At 48.1% G+C, this 19,606-nt stretch overlaps 1 protein-coding gene across 2 annotated transcripts in view; it reads right to left on the bottom strand.

Annotated features, from left to right (window-relative positions):
• Positions 1-2,146: 2,146 nt before the first annotated feature.
• The window catches only part of mccc2 (methylcrotonyl-CoA carboxylase subunit 2), a 46,691-nt gene continuing 29,231 nt past the window's right edge, over positions 2,147-19,606 (bottom strand). Inside the window, exons 16-18 of one of the 2 annotated variants that reach the window (XR_006838948.1) lie at positions 4,785-4,870; positions 3,085-3,311; positions 2,147-3,053 (exon numbers count right to left, since the gene is read on the bottom strand). Coding sequence is in view for 1 of the 2 variants with exons in the window: in XM_046351533.1 (XP_046207489.1) it covers positions 3,194-3,311; positions 4,785-4,870 (204 nt within the window). In the remaining variant the exon portion in view is untranslated. Of the gene's footprint in view, positions 3,312-4,784; positions 4,871-19,606 lie in introns of both variants that reach the window. The other variant, XM_046351533.1, reaches the window with a different exon arrangement.

The raw sequence follows: 19,606 nt of genomic DNA, 5'->3' as shown, positions 1-19,606 counted from the left end.
CCCTACTGCCTCTGATCTGGAGGACTCACTAAACAGAGAACATCCCTGGTCATCCCTACTGCCTCTGATCTGGAGGACTCACTAAACAGAGAACATCCCTGGTCATCCCTACTGCCTCTGATCTGGTGGACTCACTAAACAGAGAACATCCCTGGTCATCCCTACTGCCTCTGATCTGGAGGACTCACTAAACAGAGAACATCCCTGGTCATCCCTACTGCCTCTGATCTGGAGGACTCACTAAACAGAGAACATCCCTGGTCATCCCTACTGCCTCTGATCTGGAGGACTCACTAAACAGAGAACATCCCTGGTCATCCCTACTGCCTCTGATCTGGAGGACTCACTAAACACATGCTGCGTTTGTAAATGTTGTCTGAGTGTTGGAGTGAGCCCCTGGCTATCCGTAAATAAATAAATCAAGAAAATGGTGCAGTCTGGTTTGCTTAATATAAGGAATGAAACTATTTATACTTTTACTTTTGATAAGTAGTATATTTTCTCAATTACATTTACTTTTTTATAAATATATATATTTATATATGTAAGTAAGTACGTAACCTTTATTTAACTAGGCAAGTCAGTTAAGAACCACTTACACTGAGATGCAGTGCCCTTGACCGCTGCACCACTTGGGAGCCCAATTTTTAAAACTTTTACTCAAGTAGTACTTTACTGGGTGACTTTTACTTGAGTCATTTTCTATTAAGGTATCTTTACTCTTACTCAACTATGACAATTGGGTACTTTTGCTATTGTCCGCGGGCGTTACGTCCAGCGGGCGAGTGCAGTTTGCCATTCAAGACATGATTTGCATCTCTGGGGGAAGCGGTTCCTTTCTATCAATAAATGACGCTCCCTTATCCGCTTCACCCACTTGAAGAGAAGTGTTGTTCACAACCGCCAGTAGGTGGCGGCACCTTTAAACACCACAGAAGAAGCCGGGAAGCCTGAACAGGAAGTTCTTCGTAGTTTTATACCATCCTCCCTGGTCGTCACTAGTTACCACAGCTAAATCTCGCCTATTTCTACATTTTTTTCTTCTTCTTAAAATTTGATTTTAAACATAACCCTAAGCGTAAACACTCATAACCTTATATTAAGACTCCAACACTTAATTGTGATTTTTTTTTGTATATTTTTTTTACAACGTAAAACTTTATGGCTGTGGTAACTAACGTTAGTTGAAACCATCCTCCACCGACGGGAGAAACACGCAGGGAAGAAAATAGGAGAGTAGAGAGATGGTAGTGGGTGTCCCAGTCTGCAGGGAATACCATACAGGAGAACGATCATGGCATACTAATAGTAAAAGGTTGTGTTTATAGCTCAAGTGATAATGTGAAGTATGCGCTTGGGAAAAGGAGTCAGTCAGATTGACCAGGAGTGGTCTTATTCTTGAGTCATTGTATTTCTGAAGAACAGAGGAAGATTGCAGTGAGCCTCAAAATAATCCAGACAAAAAGACGTTTTGTGTTTTGAATAGTAGACACCCGTCAAAAAGGAGTCATCTCAGGGGTGACGACGAATGTTCAGGTTGAATCCCTGAAGACAATTCCTGATGTGGTTGGTGTCCGGCGTCTGACCCGCTGGGTGACTGAAGGAAAAGAAGAGTCTGTCGGTCCTGTTTCATTAAGAGCAAATACCTACACGTGAAGCTTGGTTTACGTCAGATACTCTGTAAGAGTTTGTGTCCCCAAACCACTGCAGTGTAAGAACTGTTAAGGATTTGGCCATGTTTCACAGACAGACGGGAGTATATTGAAGGACGACGGTGTTGTAATTGTGGTGGGGTGGAGGGGGTCATGATCCCGAGTTCCCTGTAAGGGTGAAGGAGATTGAGGTGGCAGAAGTCAGAACGACCACCAGATGTCTCAATGCTAACTGGGAAGTCCTTGTGTGACGCGTTGACATTCTACAGTACATTACCATTTCCAATAAATATCCAATCATCATTTAACATGTCACTGTTCTGTTTCAATCAAATAAAATGGAGGTTTACCAAACATTGGCCAGCATCGATGCAGGCGGTTTCAAATCATGTTACCAAGTGTTCTGAAAGCTCAACAATGAAAAGCTATTCATTTGAGGAGGGTTGTTGGAAAACAATGTTTCTGTAAATAACTCATGAAACATAAAACACAGGTTTCCGTGTGCGGTCAGTTCATTTACTTGGTGTTAATCAAAAATCTAGAGAAAATAGAAGCAACATACAAAACCCAGAGTTAGTTAGATAGAGACTCCCAGTTCCCAGAAGAGGTGTGATACAGATCCTGAAGTAGTAGAGAGGCACAGAGTGTGATCAGGAGGACACTTAGCATTCTGACTTGAGGTTCCGGTACTTATCTCTTGACTTTTAACACAAGTCTCCTTATTGACACTGATTCATGATTACAGATACAGTTTAACAAAGATGACAGTTTAGTAGTTTTTCCAGAACAAAATCTTCTATGGTCAGTCACCACACACTACTGACAACGCTGCCTGGGGTTGTGCAATATACTGTTTCTACAAAATACACTATTGTCCCAAATGGCTCCCTATTCCCTTTAAAGTGCACTACATTTGACCAGGGCCCATGGGGTAGTAGTGCACTACATTTGACCAGGGCCCATGGGGTAGTAGTGCACTACATAGGGAATAGGGTTCCATTTGAGACGCCCATACAGGATACAGTCCTTGTATCACTACAGACTAGCTCCAGAGTCTGTCCTCTAGTGGGTCTGTGGATGTTCAGTCTGTCCTCTAGTCTGTCTGTGGATGTTTCGTCTGTCTGTGGATGTTTAGTCTGTCCTCTAGTCTGTCTGTGGATGTTCAGTCTGTCCTCTAGTGGGTCTATGGATGTCTAGTCTGTCCTCTAGTGGGTCTGTGGATGTCTAGTCTGTCCTCTAGTGGGTCTGTGGATGTTTAGTCTGTCCTCTAGTGGGTCTGTGGATTTCCAGTCTGTCCTCTAGTGGGTCTGTGGATGTTCAGTCTGTCCTCTAGTGGGTCTGTGGATGTCTAGTCTGTCTGTGGATGTCCAGTCTGTCCTCTAGTGGGTCTGTGGATGTCTAGTCTGTCTGTGGATGTCCAGTCTGTCCTCTAGTCTGTCTGTGGATGTTCAGTCTGTCCTCTAGTCTGTCTGTGGATGTTCAGTCTGTCCTCTAGTGGGTCTGTGGATGTCTAGCCCGTCCTCCAGTGGGTCTGTGGACGTCTACATCCGGAACACTCCGAAGCGTGTCCTCTGTGTCGGGGCATTGAGTGTAGCACTGAGACTCATTCCCAGAACCAGACGAGTGTCAGCCGGGTCGATGACGCCGTCATCCCACAGCCTATCAGACGGGCAGAACAACATGGAAGATAAAACACAAGTTAAAACTCACAATATATATTATTTATTTTAATTTAATTTTGTATTTTATATTTTTTAACTGCATTGTTGGTTCAGGGCTTGTAGTCAGTATTTCACTGTGAGGTCTACTACACCTGTTGTATTCAGTATTTCACTGTGAGGTCTACTACACCTGTTGTATTCAGCATTTCACTGTGAGGTCTACTACACCTGTTGTATTCAACATTTCACTGTAAGGTCTACTACACCTGTTGTATTCAGCATTTCACTGTGAGGTCTACTACACCTGTTGTATTCAGCATTTCACTGTAAGGTCTACTACACCTGTTGTATTCAGCATTTCACTGTGAGGTCTACTACACCTGTTGTATTCAGCATTTCACTGTGAGGTCTACTACACCTGTTGTATTCAGCATTTCACTGTAAGGTCTACTACACCTGTTGTATTCAGCATTTCACTGTGAGGTCTACTACACCTGTTGTATTCAGCATTTCACTGTGAGGTCTACTACACCTGTTGTATTCAGCATTTCACTGTAAGGTCTACTACACCTGTTGTATTCAGCATTTCACTGTGAGGTCTACTACACCTGTTGTATTCAGCATTTCACTGTAAGGTCTACTACACCTGTTGTATTCAGCATTTCACTGTGAGGTCTACTACACCTGTTGTAGTCAGTATTTCACTGTAAGGTCTACTACACCTGTTGTATTCAGCATTTCACTGTAAGGTCTACTACACCTGTTGTATTCAGCATTTCACTGTAAGGTCTACTACACCTGTTGTATTCAGCATTTCACTGTGAGGTCTACTACACCTGTTGTATTCAGCATTTCACTGTGAGGTCTACTACACCTGTTGTATTCAGCATTTCACTGTGAGGTCTACTACACCTGTTGTATTCAGCATTTCACTGTGAGGTCTACTACACCTGTTGTATTCAGCATTTCACTGTGAGGTCTACTACACCTGTTGTATTCAGCATTTCACTGTGAGGTCTACTACACCTGTTGTATTCAGCATTTCACTGTGAGGTCTACTACACCTGTTGTATTCAGCATTTCACTGTGAGGTCTACTACACCTGTTGTATTCAGCATTTCACTGTGAGGTCTACTACACCTGTTGTATTCAGCATTTCACTGTGAGGTCTACTACACCTGTTGTATTCAGCATTTCACAGTGAGGTCTACTACACCTGTTGTATTCAGTATTTCACTGTAAGGTCTACTACACCTGTTGTATTCAGCATTTCACTGTGAGGTCTACTACACCTGTTGTATTCAGCATTTCACTGTAAGGTCTACTACACCTGTTGTGTTCAGCATTTCACTGTAAGGTCTCCCTGTTGTATTCGGCACGTGACAAATAACCTTTGATTTGAGATACTCTTCATGATTCATTATAAGCACATTAATAATGCCATCATCGACTGGGTGATGCTGATATCTACCTAGCGCTGGAGAAGTACGGGCTTCCTTCCTCTTCAAACCGTTTGACGATGGGTTCCTTCATGGCGGCCTCCTGCTCTGCTGTGAACTGAACATGGGACATTGATTAGCTCGATCCACACCTCCCCTTGGGGACCCCCAGTCGATCCACACCTCCCCTTGGGGACCCCCAGTCGATCCACACCTCCCCTTGGGGACCCCCAGTGGATCCACACCTCCCCTTGGGGACCCCCAGTCGATCCACACCTCCCCTTGGGGACCCCAGTCGATCCACACCTCCCCTTGGGGACCCCCAGTCGATCCACACCTCCCCTTGGGGACCCCCAGTCGATCCACACCTCCCCTTGGGGACCCCCAGTCGATCCACACCTCCCCTTGGGGACCCCCAGTCGATCCACACCTCCCCTTGGGGACCCCCAGTCGATCCACACCTCCCCTTGGGGACCCCCAGTCGATCCACACCTCCCCTTGGGGACCCCCAGTCGATCCACACCTCCCCTTGGGGACCCCAGTCGATCCACACCTCCCCTTGGGGACCCCCAGTCGATCCACACATCCCCTTGGGGACCCCCAGTCGATCCACACCTCCCCTTGGGGACCCCCAGTCGATCCACACCTCCCCTTGGGGACCCCCAGTCGATCCACACCTCCCCTTGCGGATCCCCAGTGGAGTAATACTGACCTCCTGTCCTCTCTAGTCCGCTGGTCTCTAGATGTTAACCCACTGAGAGATGGTGAGGTAATACTGACCTCCTGTCCTCTCTAGTCCGTTGGTCTCTAGATGTTAACCCACTAAGAGATGGTGAGGTAATACTGACCTCCTGTCCTCTAGTCCGTTGGTCTCTAGATGTTAACCCACTGAGAGATGGTGGAGTAATACTGTCCTCTCTAGTCCGCTGGTCTCTAGATGTTAACCCACTGAGAGATGGTGGAGTAATACTGACCTCCTGTCCTCTCTAGTCCGCTGGTCTCTAGATGTTAACCCACTGAGAGATGGTGGAGTAATACTGACCTCCTGTCCTCTCTAGTCCGCTGGTCTCTAGATGTTAACCCACTGAGAGATGGTGGAGTAATACTGACCTCCTGTCCTCTCTAGTCCGCTGGTCTCTAGATGTTAACCCACTGAGAGATGGTGAGGTAATACTGTCCTCTCTAGTCCGCTGGTCTCTAGATGTTAACCCACTGAGAGATGGTGGAGTAACACTGACCTCCTGTCCTCTCTAGTCCGCTGGTCTCTAGATGTTAACCCACTGAGAGATGGTGAGGTAATACTGACCTCCTGTCCTCTCTAGTCCGCTGGTCTCTAGATGTTAACCCACTGAGAGATGGTGAGATGGTGAGTTAACCCACTGAGAGAATACTGACCTCCTGTCCTCTCTAGTCCGCTGGTCTCTAGATGTTAACCCACTGAGAGATGGTGAGGTAATACTGTCCTCTCTAGTCCGCTGGTCTCTAGATGTTAACCCACTGAGAGATGGTGGAGTAATACTGTCCTCTCTAGTCCACTGGTCTCTAGATGTTAACCCACTGAGAGATGGTGAGGTAATACTGTCCTCTCTAGTCCACTGGTCTCTAGATGTTAACCCACTGAGAGATGGTGAGGTAATACTGACCTCCTGTCCTCTCTAGTCCCTCCTAGATGTCCTCCTCTAGTCCGCTGGTCTCTAGATGTTAACCCACTGAGAGATGGTGAGGTAATACTGTCCTCTCTAGTCCGCTGGTCTCTAGATGTTAACCCACTGAGAGATGGTGAGGTAATACTGACCTCCTGTCCTCTCTAGTCCGCTGGTCTCTAGATGTTAACCCACTGAGAGATGGTGAGGTAATACTGTCCTCCTGTCCTCTCTAGTCCGCTGGTCTCTAGATGTTAACCCACTGAGAGATGGTGAGGTAATACTGTCCTCTCTAGTCCGCTGGTCTCTAGATGTTAACCCACTGAGAGATGGTGGAGTAATACTGACCTCCTGTCCTCTCTAGTCCGCTGGTCTCTAGATGTTAACCCACTGAGAGATGGTGAGGTAATACTGACCTCCTGTCCTCTCTAGTCCGCTGGTCTCTAGATGTTAACCCACTGAGAGATGAGAGATGGTGATGGTGAGGTAATACTGTCCTCTCTAGTCCGCTGGTCTCTAGATGTTAACCCACTGAGAGATGGTGAGGTAATACTGTCCTCTCTAGTCCGCTGGTCTCTAGATGTTAACCCACTGAGAGATGGTGAGGTAATACTGTCCTCTCTAGTCCGCTGGTCTCTAGATGTTAACCCACTGAGAGATGGTGGAGTAATACTGTCCTCTCTAGTCCGCTGGTCTCTAGATGTTAACCCACTGAGAGATGGTGAGGTAATACTGTCCTCTCTAGTCCGCTGGTCTCTAGATGTTAACCCACTGAGAGATGGTGGAGTAATACTGACCTCCTGTCCTCTCTAGTCCGCTGGTCTCTAGATGTTAACCCACTGAGAGATGGTGAGGTAATACTGACCTCCTGTCCTCTCTAGTCCGCTGGTCTCTAGATGTTAACCCACTGAGAGATGGTGAGGTAATACTGTCCTAGATGTTAACCCACTGAGAGATGGTGAGGTAATACTAGTCCTAGTCTGGTCTCTAGATGTTAACCCACTGAGAGATGGTGAGGTAATACTGTCCTCCTGTCCTCTCTAGTCCGCTGGTCTCTAGATGTTAACCCACTGAGAGATGGTGAGGTAATACTGTCCTCTCTAGTCCGCTGGTCTCTAGATGTTAACCCACTGAGAGATGGTGAGGTAATACTGTCCTCTCTAGTCCGCTGGTCTCTAGATGTTAACCCACTGAGAGATGGTGAGGTAATACTGTCCTCTCTAGTCCGCTGGTCTCTAGATCCGCTGGTCTCTAGATGTTAACCCACTGAGAGATGGTGAGGTAATACTGACCTCCTGTCCTCTCTAGTCCGCTGGTCTCTAGATGTTAACCCACTGAGAGATGGTGAGAGTAATACTGGTCCTCTCTGTCCGCTGGTCTCTAGATGTTAACCCACTGAGAGATGGTGAGGTAATACTGTCCTCTCTAGTCCGCTGGTCTCTAGATGTTAACCCACTGAGAGATGGTGAGGTAATACTGACCTCCTGTCCTCTCTAGTCCGCTGGTCTCTAGATGTTAACCCACTGAGAGATGGTGAGGTAATACTGTCCTCCTAGTCCGCTCTCTAGAGTCCGCTGGTCTCTAGATGTTAACCCACTGAGAGATGGTGAGGTAATACTGTCCTCTCTAGTCCGCTGGTCTCTAGATGTTAACCCACTGAGAGATGGTGAGGTAATACTGTCCTCTCTAGTCCGCTGGTCTCTAGATGTTAACCCACTGAGAGATGGTGAGGTAATACTGTCCTCTCTAGTCCGCTGGTCTCTAGATGTTAACCCACTGAGAGATGGTGAGGTAATACTGTCCTCTCTAGTCCGCTGGTCTCTAGATGTTAACCTGTCTAGATGTTAACCCACTGAGAGATGGTGAGGTAATACTGTCCTCTCTAGTCCGCTGGTCTCTAGATGTTAACCCACTGAGAGATGGTGAGGTAATACTGACCTCCTGTCCTCTCTAGTCCGCTGGTCTCTAGATGTTAACCCACTGAGAGATGGTGAGGTAATACTGTCCTCCTGTCCTCTCTAGTCCGCTGGTCTCTAGATGTTAACCCACTGAGAGATGGTGAGGTAATACTGACCTCCTGTCCTCTCTAGTCCGCTGGTCTCTAGATGTTAACCCACTGAGAGATGGTGAGGTAATACTGACCTCCTGTCCTCTCTAGTCCACTGGTCTCTAGATGTTAACCCACTGAGAGATGGTGAGGTAATAACCCAGTCCGCTGGTCTCTAGATGTTAACCCACTGAGAGATGGTGAGGTAATACTGAGTCCGCTGGTCCTAGATGTTCCTGTCCTCTCTAGTCCACTGGTCTCTAGATGTTAACCCACTGAGAGATGGTGAGGTAATACTGTCCTCCTGTCCTCTCTAGTCCACTGGTCTCTAGATGTTAACCCACTGAGAGATGGTGAGGTAATACTGACCTCCTGTCCTCTCTAGTCCGCTGGTCTCTAGATGTTAACCCACTGAGAGATGGTGGAGTAATACTGACCTCCTGTCCTCTCTAGTCCGCTGGTCTCTAGATGTTAACCCACTGAGAGATGGTGGAGTAATACTGACCTCCTGTCCTCTCTAGTCCGCTGGTCTCTAGATGTTAACCCACTGAGAGATGGTGGAGTAATACTGTCCTCTCTAGTCCGCTGGTCTCTAGATGTTCCTGTCCTCTCTAGTCCGCTGGTCTCTAGATGTTAACCCACTGAGAGATGGTGAGGTAATACTGACCTCCTGTCCTCTCTAGTCCGCTGGTCTCTAGATGTTAACCCACTGAGAGATGGTGAGGTAATACTGTCCTCTCTAGTCCGCTGGTCTCTAGATGTTAACCCACTGAGAGATGGTGAGGTAATACTGTCCTCTCTAGTCCGCTGGTCTCTAGATGTTAACCCACTGTCCTCTCTAGTCCGCTGGTCTCTAGATGTTAACCCACTGAGAGATGAGAGATGGTCTCTAGATGTTAACCCACTGAGAGATACTGACCTCCTGTCCTCTCTAGTCCGCTGGTCTCTAGATGTTAACCCACTGAGAGATGGTGAGGTAATACTGTCCTCTCTAGTCCGCTGGTCTCTAGATGTTAACCCACTGAGAGATGGTGAGGTAATACTGACCTCCTGTCCTCTCTAGTCCGCTGGTCTCTAGATGTTAACCCACTGAGAGATGGTGAGGTAATACTGACCTCCTGTCCTCTCTAGTCCGCTGGTCTCTAGATGTTAACCCACTGAGAGATGGTGGAGTAATACTGTCCTCTCTAGTCCGCTGGTCTCTAGATGTTAACCCACTGAGAGATGGTGAGGTAATACTGTCCTCTCTAGTCCGCTGGTCTCTAGATGTTAACCCACTGAGAGATGGTGAGGTAATACTGTCCTCTCTAGTCCGCTGGTCTCTAGATGTTAACCCACTGAGAGATGGTGAGGTAATACTGTCCTCTCTAGTCCGCTGGTCTCTAGATGTTAACCCACTGAGAGATGGTGAGGTAATACTGTCCTCTCTAGTCCGCTGGTCTCTAGATGTTAACCCACTGAGAGATGGTGAGGTAATACTGTCCTCTCTAGTCCGCTGGTCTCTAGATGTTAACCCACTGAGAGATGGTGGAGTAATACTGACCTCCTGTCCTCTCTAGTCCGCTGGTCTCTAGATGTTAACCCACTGAGAGATGGTGAGGTAATACTGACCTCCTCTAGTCCGCTGGTCTCTAGATGTTAACCCACTGAGAGATGGTGAGGTAATACTGACCTCCTCTCTAGTCCGCTGGTCTCTAGATGTTAACCCACTGAGAGATGGTGAGGTAATACTGTCCTCTCTAGTCCGCTGGTCTCTAGATGTTAACCCACTGAGAGATGGTGAGGTAATACTGTCCTCTCTAGTCCGCTGGTCTCTAGATGTTAACCCACTGAGAGATGGTGAGGTAATACTGACCTCCCTCTCTAGTCCCTGGTCTCTAGATGTTAACCCACCGCTGTCCTCTCTAGTCCGCTGGTCTCTAGATGTTAACCCACTGAGAGATGGTGAGGTAATACTGTCCTCTCTAGTCCGCTGGTCTCTAGATGTTAACCCACTGAGAGATGGTGAGGTAATACTGACCTCCTGTCCTCTCTAGTCCGCTGGTCTCTAGATGTTAACCCACTGAGAGATGGTGAGGTAATACTGACCTCCTGTCCTCTCTAGTCCGCTGGTCTCTAGATGTTAACCCACTGAGAGATGGTGAGGTAATACTGACCTCCTGTCCTCTCTAGTCCGCTGGTCTCTAGATGTTAACTGGTCCAGATGACTGAGAGATGGTGAGGTAATACTGACCTCCTGTCCTCTCTAGTCCGCTGGTCTCTAGATGTTAACCCACTGAGAGATGGTGAGGTAATACTGACCTCCTGTCCTCTCTAGTCCGCTGGTCTCTAGATGTTAACCCACTGAGAGATGGTGAGGTAATACTGACCTCCTGTCCTCTCTAGTCCGCTGGTCTCTAGATGTTAACCCACTGAGAGATGGTGAGGTAATACTGTCCTCCTGTCCTCTCTAGTCCGCTGGTCTCTAGATGTTAACCCACTGAGAGATGGTGAGGTAATACTGTCCTCTCTAGTCCGCTGGTCTCTAGATGTTAACCCACTGAGAGATGGTGAGGTAATACTGACCTCCTGTCCTCTCTAGTCCGCTGGTCTCTAGATGTTAACCCACTGAGAGATGGTGAGGTAATACTGACCTCCTGTCCTCTCTAGTCCGCTGGTCTCTAGATGTTAACCCACTGAGAGATGGTCCGCTGGTCTCTAGATGTTAACCCACTGAGAGATGGTGAGGTAATACTGACCTCCTGTCCTCTCTAGTCCGCTGGTCTCTAGATGTTAACCCACTGAGAGATGGTGAGGTAATACTGTCCTGAGAGATGGTGTAATACTGACCTCTCTAGTCCGCTGGTCTCTAGATGTTAACCCACTGAGAGATGGTGAGGTAATACTACTGTCCTCTCTAGTCCGCTGGTCTCTAGATGTTAACCCACTGAGAGATGGTGAGGTAATACTGACCTCCTGTCCTCTCTAGTCCGCTGGTCTCTAGATGTTAACCCACTGAGAGATGGTGAGGTAATACTGACCTCCTGTCCTCTCTAGTCCGCTGGTCTCTAGATGTTAACCCACTGAGAGATGGTGTAATACTCCTCTCTAGTCCGCTGGTCTCTAGATGTTAACCCACTGAGAGATGGTGAGGTAATACTGACCCACTGAGAGATGGTGGAGTAATACTGTCCTCTCTAGTCCGCTGGTCTCTAGATGTTAACCCACTGAGAGATGGTGAGGTAATACTGTCCTCTCTAGTCCGCTGGTCTCTAGATGTTAACCCACTGAGAGATGGTGAGGTAATACTGACCTCCTGTCCTCTCTAGTCCGCTGGTCTCTAGATGTTAACCCACTGAGAGATGGTGAGGTAATACTGTCCTCCTGTCCTCTCTAGTCCGCTGGTCTCTAGATGTTAACCCACTGAGAGATGGTGAGGTAATACTGTCCTCTCTAGTCCGCTGGTCTCTAGATGTTAACCCACTGAGAGATGGTGGAGTAATACTGAGTCCGCTGGTCTCTAGATGTTAACCCACCTGTCCTCTCTAGTCCGCTGGTCTCTAGATGTTAACCCACTGAGAGATGGTGAGGTAATACTGACCTCCTGTCCTCTCTAGTCCGCTGGTCTCTAGATGTTAACCCACTGAGAGATGGTGAGGTAATACTGTCCTCTCTAGTCCGCTGGTCTCTAGATGTTAACCCACTGAGAGATGGTGAGGTAATACTGTCCTCTCTAGTCCGCTGGTCTCTAGATGTTAACCCACTGAGAGATGGTGAGGTAATACTGTCCTCTCTAGTCCGCTGGTCTCTAGATGTTCTAGTCCGCTGGTCTCTAGATGTTAACCCACTGAGAGATGGTGGAGTAATACTGACCTCCTCTCTAGTCCGCTGGTCTCTAGATGTTAACCCACTGAGAGATGGTGAGGTAATACTGTCCTCTCTAGTCCGCTGGTCTCTAGATGTTAACCCACTGAGAGAGTCCCTCCTGCTAGTGCTGGTCTCTAGATGTTAACCCCACTGAGAGATGGTTGAGGTAATACTGTCCTCTCTAGTCCGCTGGTCTCTAGATGTTAACCCACTGAGAGATGGTGAGGTAATACTGTCCTCTCTAGTCCGCTGGTCTCTAGATGTTAACCCACTGAGAGATGGTGAGGTAATACTGTCCTCTCTAGTCCGCTGGTCTCTAGATGTTAACCCACTGAGAGATGGTGAGGTAATACTGACCTCCTGTCCTCTCTAGTCCGCTGGTCTCTAGATGTTAACCCACTGAGAGATGGTGAGGTAATACTGTCCTCTCTAGTCCGCTGGTCTCTAGATGTTAACCCACTGAGAGATGGTGAGGTAATATGACCTCCTGTCCTCTCTAGTCCGCTGGTCTCTAGATGTTAACCCACTGAGAGATGGTGTCCTCTCTAGTCCGCTGGTCTCTAGATGTTAACCCACTGAGAGATGACCTCCTGTCCTCTCTAGTCCGCTGGTCTCTAGATGTTAACCCACTGAGAGATGGTGAGGTAATACTGACCTCCTGTCCCTCTCTAGTCCGCTGGTAGTCCACTGGTCTCTAGATGTTAACCCACTGGTCTCTAGATGTTAACCCACTGAGAGATGGTGAGGTAATACTGTCCTCTCTGTCCTGGTCTCTAGTAACCCCTGAGAGATGGTGGAGTAATACTGGTCTCTAGATGTTAACCCACTGAGAGATGGTGAGGTAATACTGACCTCCTGTCCTCTCTAGTCCGCTGGTCTCTAGATGTTAACCCACTGAGAGATGGTGGGTAATACTGACCTCCTGTCCTCTCTAGTCCGCTGGTCTCTAGATGTTAACCCACTGAGAGATGGTGGAGTAATACTGACCTCCTGTCCTCTCTAGTCCTAGATGCTGGTCTCTAGATGTTAACCCACTGAGAGATGGTGGAGTAATACTGACCTCCTGTCCTCTCTAGTCCGCTGGTCTCTAGATGTTAACCCACTGAGAGATGGTGAGGTAATACTGACCTCCTGTCCTCTCTAGTCCGCTGGTCTCTAGATGTTAACCCACTGAGAGATGGTGAGGTAATACTGTCCTCTCTAGTCCGCTGGTCTCTAGATGTTAACCCACTGAGAGATGGTGAGTCCCTGATCTCTATGTAATACTGACCTCCTGTCCTCTCTAGTCCGCTGGTCTCTAGATGTTAACCCACTGAGAGATGGTGAGGTAATACTGACCTCTCTGTCCGCTGGTCTCTAGATGTTAACCCACTGAGAGATGGTGAGACTGATGAGAGATGGTGGAGTAATACTGTCCTCTCTAGTCCGCTGGTCTCTAGATGTTAACCCACTGAGAGCTGGTCTCTAGATGTTAACCCACTGAGAGATGGTGAGGTAATACTGTCCTCTCTAGTCCGCTGGTCTCTAGATGTTAACCCACTGAGAGATGGTGAGGTAATACTGACCTCCTGTCCTCTCTAGTCCGCTGGTCTCTAGATGTTAACCCACTGAGAGATGGTGAGGTAATACTGACCTCCTGTCCTAACCCACTCTACTGTCCGCTGGTCTCTAGATGTTAACCCACTGAGAGATGGTGAGGTAATACTGTCCTCTCTAGTCCGCTGGTCTCTAGATGTTAACCCACTGAGAGATGGTGGAGTAATACTGTCCTCTCTAGTCCGCTGGTCTCTAGATGTTAACCCACTGAGAGATGGTGAGGTAATACTGACCTCCTGTCCTCTCTAGTCCGCTGGTCTCTAGATGTTAACCCACTGAGAGATGGTGAGGTAATACTGTCCTCTCTAGTCCGCTGGTCTCTAGATGTTAACCCACTGAGAGATGGTGAGGTAATACTGTCCTCTCTAGTCCGCTGGTCTCTAGATGTTAACCCACTGAGAGATGGTGAGGTAATACTGTCCTCTCTAGTCCGCTGGTCTCTAGATGTTAACCCACTGAGAGATGTTAATGTTAACCCACTGAGAGATGGTGAGGTAATACTGTCCTCTCTAGTCCGCTGGTCTCTAGATGTTAACCCACTGAGAGATGGTGAGGTAATACTGACCTCCTGTCCTCTCTAGTCCGCTGGTCTCTAGATGTTAACCCACTGAGAGATGGTGAGGTAATACTGTCCTCTCTAGTCCGCTGGTCTCTAGATGTTAACCCACTGAGAGATGGTGAGGTAATACTGACCTCCTGTCCTCTCTAGTCCGCTGGTCTCTAGATGTTAACCCACTGAGAGATGGTGGTAATACTGACCTCCTGTCCTCTCTAGTCCGCTGGTCTCTAGATGTTAACCCACTGAGAGATGGTGTAATACTGACCTCCTGTCCTCTCTAGTCCGCTGGTCTCTAGATGTTAACCCACTGAGAGATGGTGAGGTAATACTGTCCTCCTGTCCTCTCTAGTCCACTGGTCTCTAGTCCGCTGGTCTCTAGATGTTAACCCACTGAGAGATGGTGAGGTAATACTGACCCTCTCTAGTCCGCTGGTCTCTAGATGTTAACCCACTGAGAGATGGTGAGGTAATACTGACCTCCTGTCCTCTCTAGTCCGCTGGTCTCTAGATGTTAACCCACTGAGAGATGGTGAGGTAATACTGACCTCCTGTCCTCTCTAGTCCGCTGGTCTCTAGATGTTAACCCACTGAGAGAGAGATGTCCTCTCTGTCCGCTGGTCTCTAGATGTTAACCCACTGAGAGATGGTGAGTAATACTGACCTCCTGTCCTCTCTAGTCCGCTGGTCTCTAGATGTTAACCCACTGAGAGATGGTGAGGTAATACTGACCTCCTGTCCTCTCTAGTGTTAACCCACTGGTCTCTAGATGTTAACCCACTGAGAGATGGTGAGGTAATACTGACTGTCCTCTCTAGTCCGCTGGTCTCTAGATGTTAACCCACTGAGAGATGGTGAGAGTAATAACCTCCTGTCCTCTCTAGTCCGCTGGTCTCTAGATGTTAACCCACTGAGAGATGGTGAGGTAATACTGACCTCCTGTCCTCTCTAGTCCGCTGGTCTCTAGATGTTAACCCACTGAGAGATGGTGAGGTAATACTGACCTCCTGTCCTCTCTAGTCCGCTGGTCTCTAGATGTTAACCCACTGAGAGATGGTGGAGTAATACTGTCCTCTCTAGTCCGCTGGTCTCTAGATGTTAACCCACTGAGAGATGGTGAGGTAATACTGTCCTGTCCTCTCTAGTCCGCTGGTCTCTAGATGTTAACCCACTGAGAGATGGTGGGTAATACTGTCCTCTCTAGTCCGCTGGTCTCTAGATGTTAACCCACTGAGAGATGGTGGAGTAATACTGTCCTCTCTAGTCCGCTGGTCTCTAGATGTTAACCCACTGAGAGATGGTGAGGTAATACTGTCCTCTCTAGTCCGCTGGTCTCTAGATGTTAACCCACTGAGAGATGGTGAGGTAAACCTCCTGTCCTCTCTAGTCCGCTGGTCTCTAGATGTTAACCCACTGAGAGATGGTGAGGTAATACTGTCCTCTCTAGTCCGCTGGTCTCTAGATGTTAACCCACTGAGAGATGGTGGAGTAATATACTGTCCTCTCTAGTCCGCTGGTCTCTAGATGTTAACCCACTGAGAGATGGTGAGGTAATACTGTCCTCTCTAGTCCTCTCTAGTCCGAGAGATGGTGAGGTAATACTGACCTCCCTCTCTAGTCCGCTGGCTCTAGATGTTAACCCACTGAGAGATGGTGAGGTAATACTGACCTCCTGTCTGGTCTCTAGATGTTAACCCACTGAGAGATCTACTGTCTCTAGCTGGTCTCTAGATGTTAACCCACTGAGAGATGGTGAGGTAATACTGACCTCCTGTCCTCTCTAGTCCGCTGGTCTCTAGATGTTAACCCACTGAGAGATGGTGAGGTAATACTGTCCTGTCTCTAGTCCGCTGGTCTCTAGATGTTAACCCACTGAGAGATGGTGAGGTAATACTGTCCTCTCTGTCCGCTGGTCTCTAGATGTTAACCCACTCCTGTCCTCTCTAGTCCGCTGGTCTCTAGATGTTAACCCACTGAGAGATGGTGAGGTAATACTGTCCTCTCTAGTCCGCTGGTCTCTAGATGTTAACCCACTGAGAGATGGTGAGGTAATGACTGTCCTCTCTAGTCCGCTGGTCTCTAGATGTTAACCCACTGAGAGATGGTGAGGTAATACTGACCTCCTGTCCTCTCTAGTCCGCTGGTCTCTAGATGTTAACCCACTGAGAGATGGTGAGGTAATACTGAGTCCGCTGGTCTCTAGATGTTAACCCACTGAGAGATGGTGAGGTAATACTGACCTCCTGTCCTCTCTAGTCCGCTGGTCTCTAGATGTTAACCCACTGAGAGATGGTGAGGTAATACTGACCTCCCTCTCTAGTCCGCTGGTCTCTAGATGTTAACCCACTGAGAGATGGTGAGGTAATACTGACCTCCTGTCCTCTCTAGTCCGTCTGATGTTAACCCACTGAGAGATCTAGATGTTAACCTAGATGTTAACCCACTGAGAGATGGTGAGGTAATACTGACCTCCTGTCCTCTCTAGTCCGCTGGTCTCTAGATGTTAACCCACTGAGAGATGGTGAGGTAACCTCCTGTCTCTCTAGTCCGCTGGTCTCTAGATGTTAACCCACTGAGAGATGGTGAGTAATACTGTCCTCTCTAGTCCGCTGGTCTCTAGATGTTAACCCACTGAGAGATGGTGAGGTAATACTGTCCTCTCTAGTCCGCTGGTCTCTAGATGTTAACCCACTGAGAGATGGTGGAGTAATACTGACCTCCTGTCCTCTCTAGTCCGCTGGTCTCTAGATGTTAACCCACTGAGAGATGGTGAGGTAATACTGACCTCCTCCTGTCCTCTAGATGTTCTAGTCCGCTGGTCTCTAGATGTTAACCCACTGAGAGATGGTGAGGTAATACTGTCCTCTCTAGTCCGCTGGTCTCTAGATGTTAACCCACTGAGAGATGGTGAGGTAATACTGTCCTAATACTAGTCCGCTGGTCTCTAGATGTTAACCCACTGAGAGATGGTGAGTAATCCTGACCTCCTCTAGTCCGCTGGTCTCTAGATGTTAACCCACTGAGAGATGGTGAGGTAATACTGTCCTCTCTAGTCCTGGTCTCTAGATGTTAACCCACTGAGAGATGGTGGTCCTCTAGTCTGGTCTCTAGATGTTAACCCACTGAGAGATGGTGAGGTAATATACCTCCTGTCCTCTCTAGTCCGCTGGTCTCTAGATGTTAACCCACTGAGAGATGGTGAGGTAATACCTCCTGTCCTCTCTAGTCCGCTGGTCTCTAGATGTTCACTGAGAGATGGTGAGGTAATACTAGTCTCTAGTCCGCTGGTCTCTAGATGTTAACCCACTGAGAGATGGTGAGGTAATACTGTCCTCTCTAGTCCGCTGGTCTCTAGATGTTAACCCACTGAGAGATGGTGAGGTAATACTGTCCTCTCTAGTCCGCTGGTCTCTAGATGTTAACCCACTGAGAGATGGTGAGGTAATACTGTCCTCTCTAGTCCGCTGGTCTCTAGATGTTAACCCACTGAGAGATGGTGAGGTAATACTGACCTCCTGTCCTCTCTAGTCCGCTGGTCTCTAGATGTTAACCCACTGAGAGATGGTGAGGTAATACTGACCTCTCTAGTCCGCTGGTCTCTAGATGTTAACCCACTGAGAGATGGTGAGGTAATACTGTCCTCTCTGTCCGCTGGTCTCTAGATGTTAACCCACTGAGAGATGGTGGTCTCTAGATGTTAGATGTTAACCCACTGAGAGATGGTGAGGTAATACTGACCTCCTCTCTAGTCCGTTGGTCTCTAGATGTTAACCCACTGAGAGATGGTGAGGTAATACTGACCTCCTGTCCTCTCTAGTCCGCTGGTCTCTAGATGTTAACCCACTGAGAGATGGTGAGGTAATACTGTCCTCCTGTCCTCTCTAGTCCGCTGGTCTCTAGATGTTAACCCACTGAGAGATGGTGAGGTAATACTGACCTCCTGTCCTCTCTAGTCCGCTGGTCTCTAGATGTTAACCCACTGAGAGATGGTGAGGTAAATGACCTCCTGTCCTCTCTAGTCCGCTGGTCTCTAGATGTTAACCCACTGAGAGATGGTGAGGTAATACTGACCTCCTGTCCTCTCTAGTCCGCTGGTCTCTAGATGTTAACCCACTGAGAGATGGTGAGGTAATACTGACCTCCTGTCCTCTCTAGTCCGCTGGTCTCTAGATGTTAACCCACTGAGAGATGGTGGAGTAATACTGACCTCCTGTCCTCTCTAGTCCACTGGTCTCTAGATGTTAACCCACTGAGAGATGGTGGGTAATACTGACCTCCTCTCTAGTCGCTGGTCTCTAGATGTTAACCCACTGAGAGATGGTGGAGTAATACTGACCTCCTGTCCTCTCTAGTCCGCTGGTCTCTAGATGTTAACCCACTGAGAGATGGTGAGGTAATACTGACCTCCTGTCCTCTCTAGTCCGCTGGTCTCTAGATGTTAACCCACTGAGAGATGGTGAGGTAATACTGTCCTCTCTAGTCCGCTGGTCTCTAGATGTTAACCCACTGAGAGATGGTGGAGTAATACTGTCCTCTCTAGTCCGCTGGTCTCTAGATGTTAACCCACTGAGAGATGGATGTCCTCTCTAGTCCGCTGGTCTCTAGATGTTAACCCACTGAGAGATGGTGAGGTAATACTGTCCTCTCTAGTCCGCTGGTCTCTAGATGTTAACCCACTGAGAGATGGTGAGGTAAATACTGACCTCCTGTGAGGTAATACTCCTGTCCTCTCTAGTCCGCTGGTCTCTAGATGTTAACCCACTGAGAGATGGTGAGTAACCCTCCTGTCCTCTCTAGTCCGCTGGTCTCTAGATGTTGAGATGGTGAGTAATACTGACCTCCTGTCCTCTCTAGTCCGCTGGTCTCTAGATGTTAACCCACTGAGAGATGGTGAGTAATACTGACCTCCTGTCCTCTCTAGTCCGCTGGTCTCTAGATGTTAACCCACTGAGAGATGGTGAGATGTAACCCAACTGTCCTCCTGTCCTCTCTAGTCCGCTGGTCTCTAGATGTTAACCCACTGAGAGATGGTGAGGTAATACTGTCCCTCTAGTCCGCTGGTCTCTAGATGTTAACCCACTGAGAGATGGTGAGGTAATACTGTCCTCTCTAGTCCGCTGGTCTCTAGATGTTAACCCACTGAGATGTTAACCCACTGAGAGATGG

This window comes from Oncorhynchus gorbuscha, linkage group LG05 (assembly GCF_021184085.1).
Source record: "Oncorhynchus gorbuscha isolate QuinsamMale2020 ecotype Even-year linkage group LG05, OgorEven_v1.0, whole genome shotgun sequence".
Lineage (NCBI taxonomy): Eukaryota > Metazoa > Chordata > Actinopteri > Salmoniformes > Salmonidae > Oncorhynchus > Oncorhynchus gorbuscha.
The sequence above is the reverse complement of the archived record's forward strand: the minus strand, read 5'-3'. Positions and strand labels throughout refer to the sequence as shown.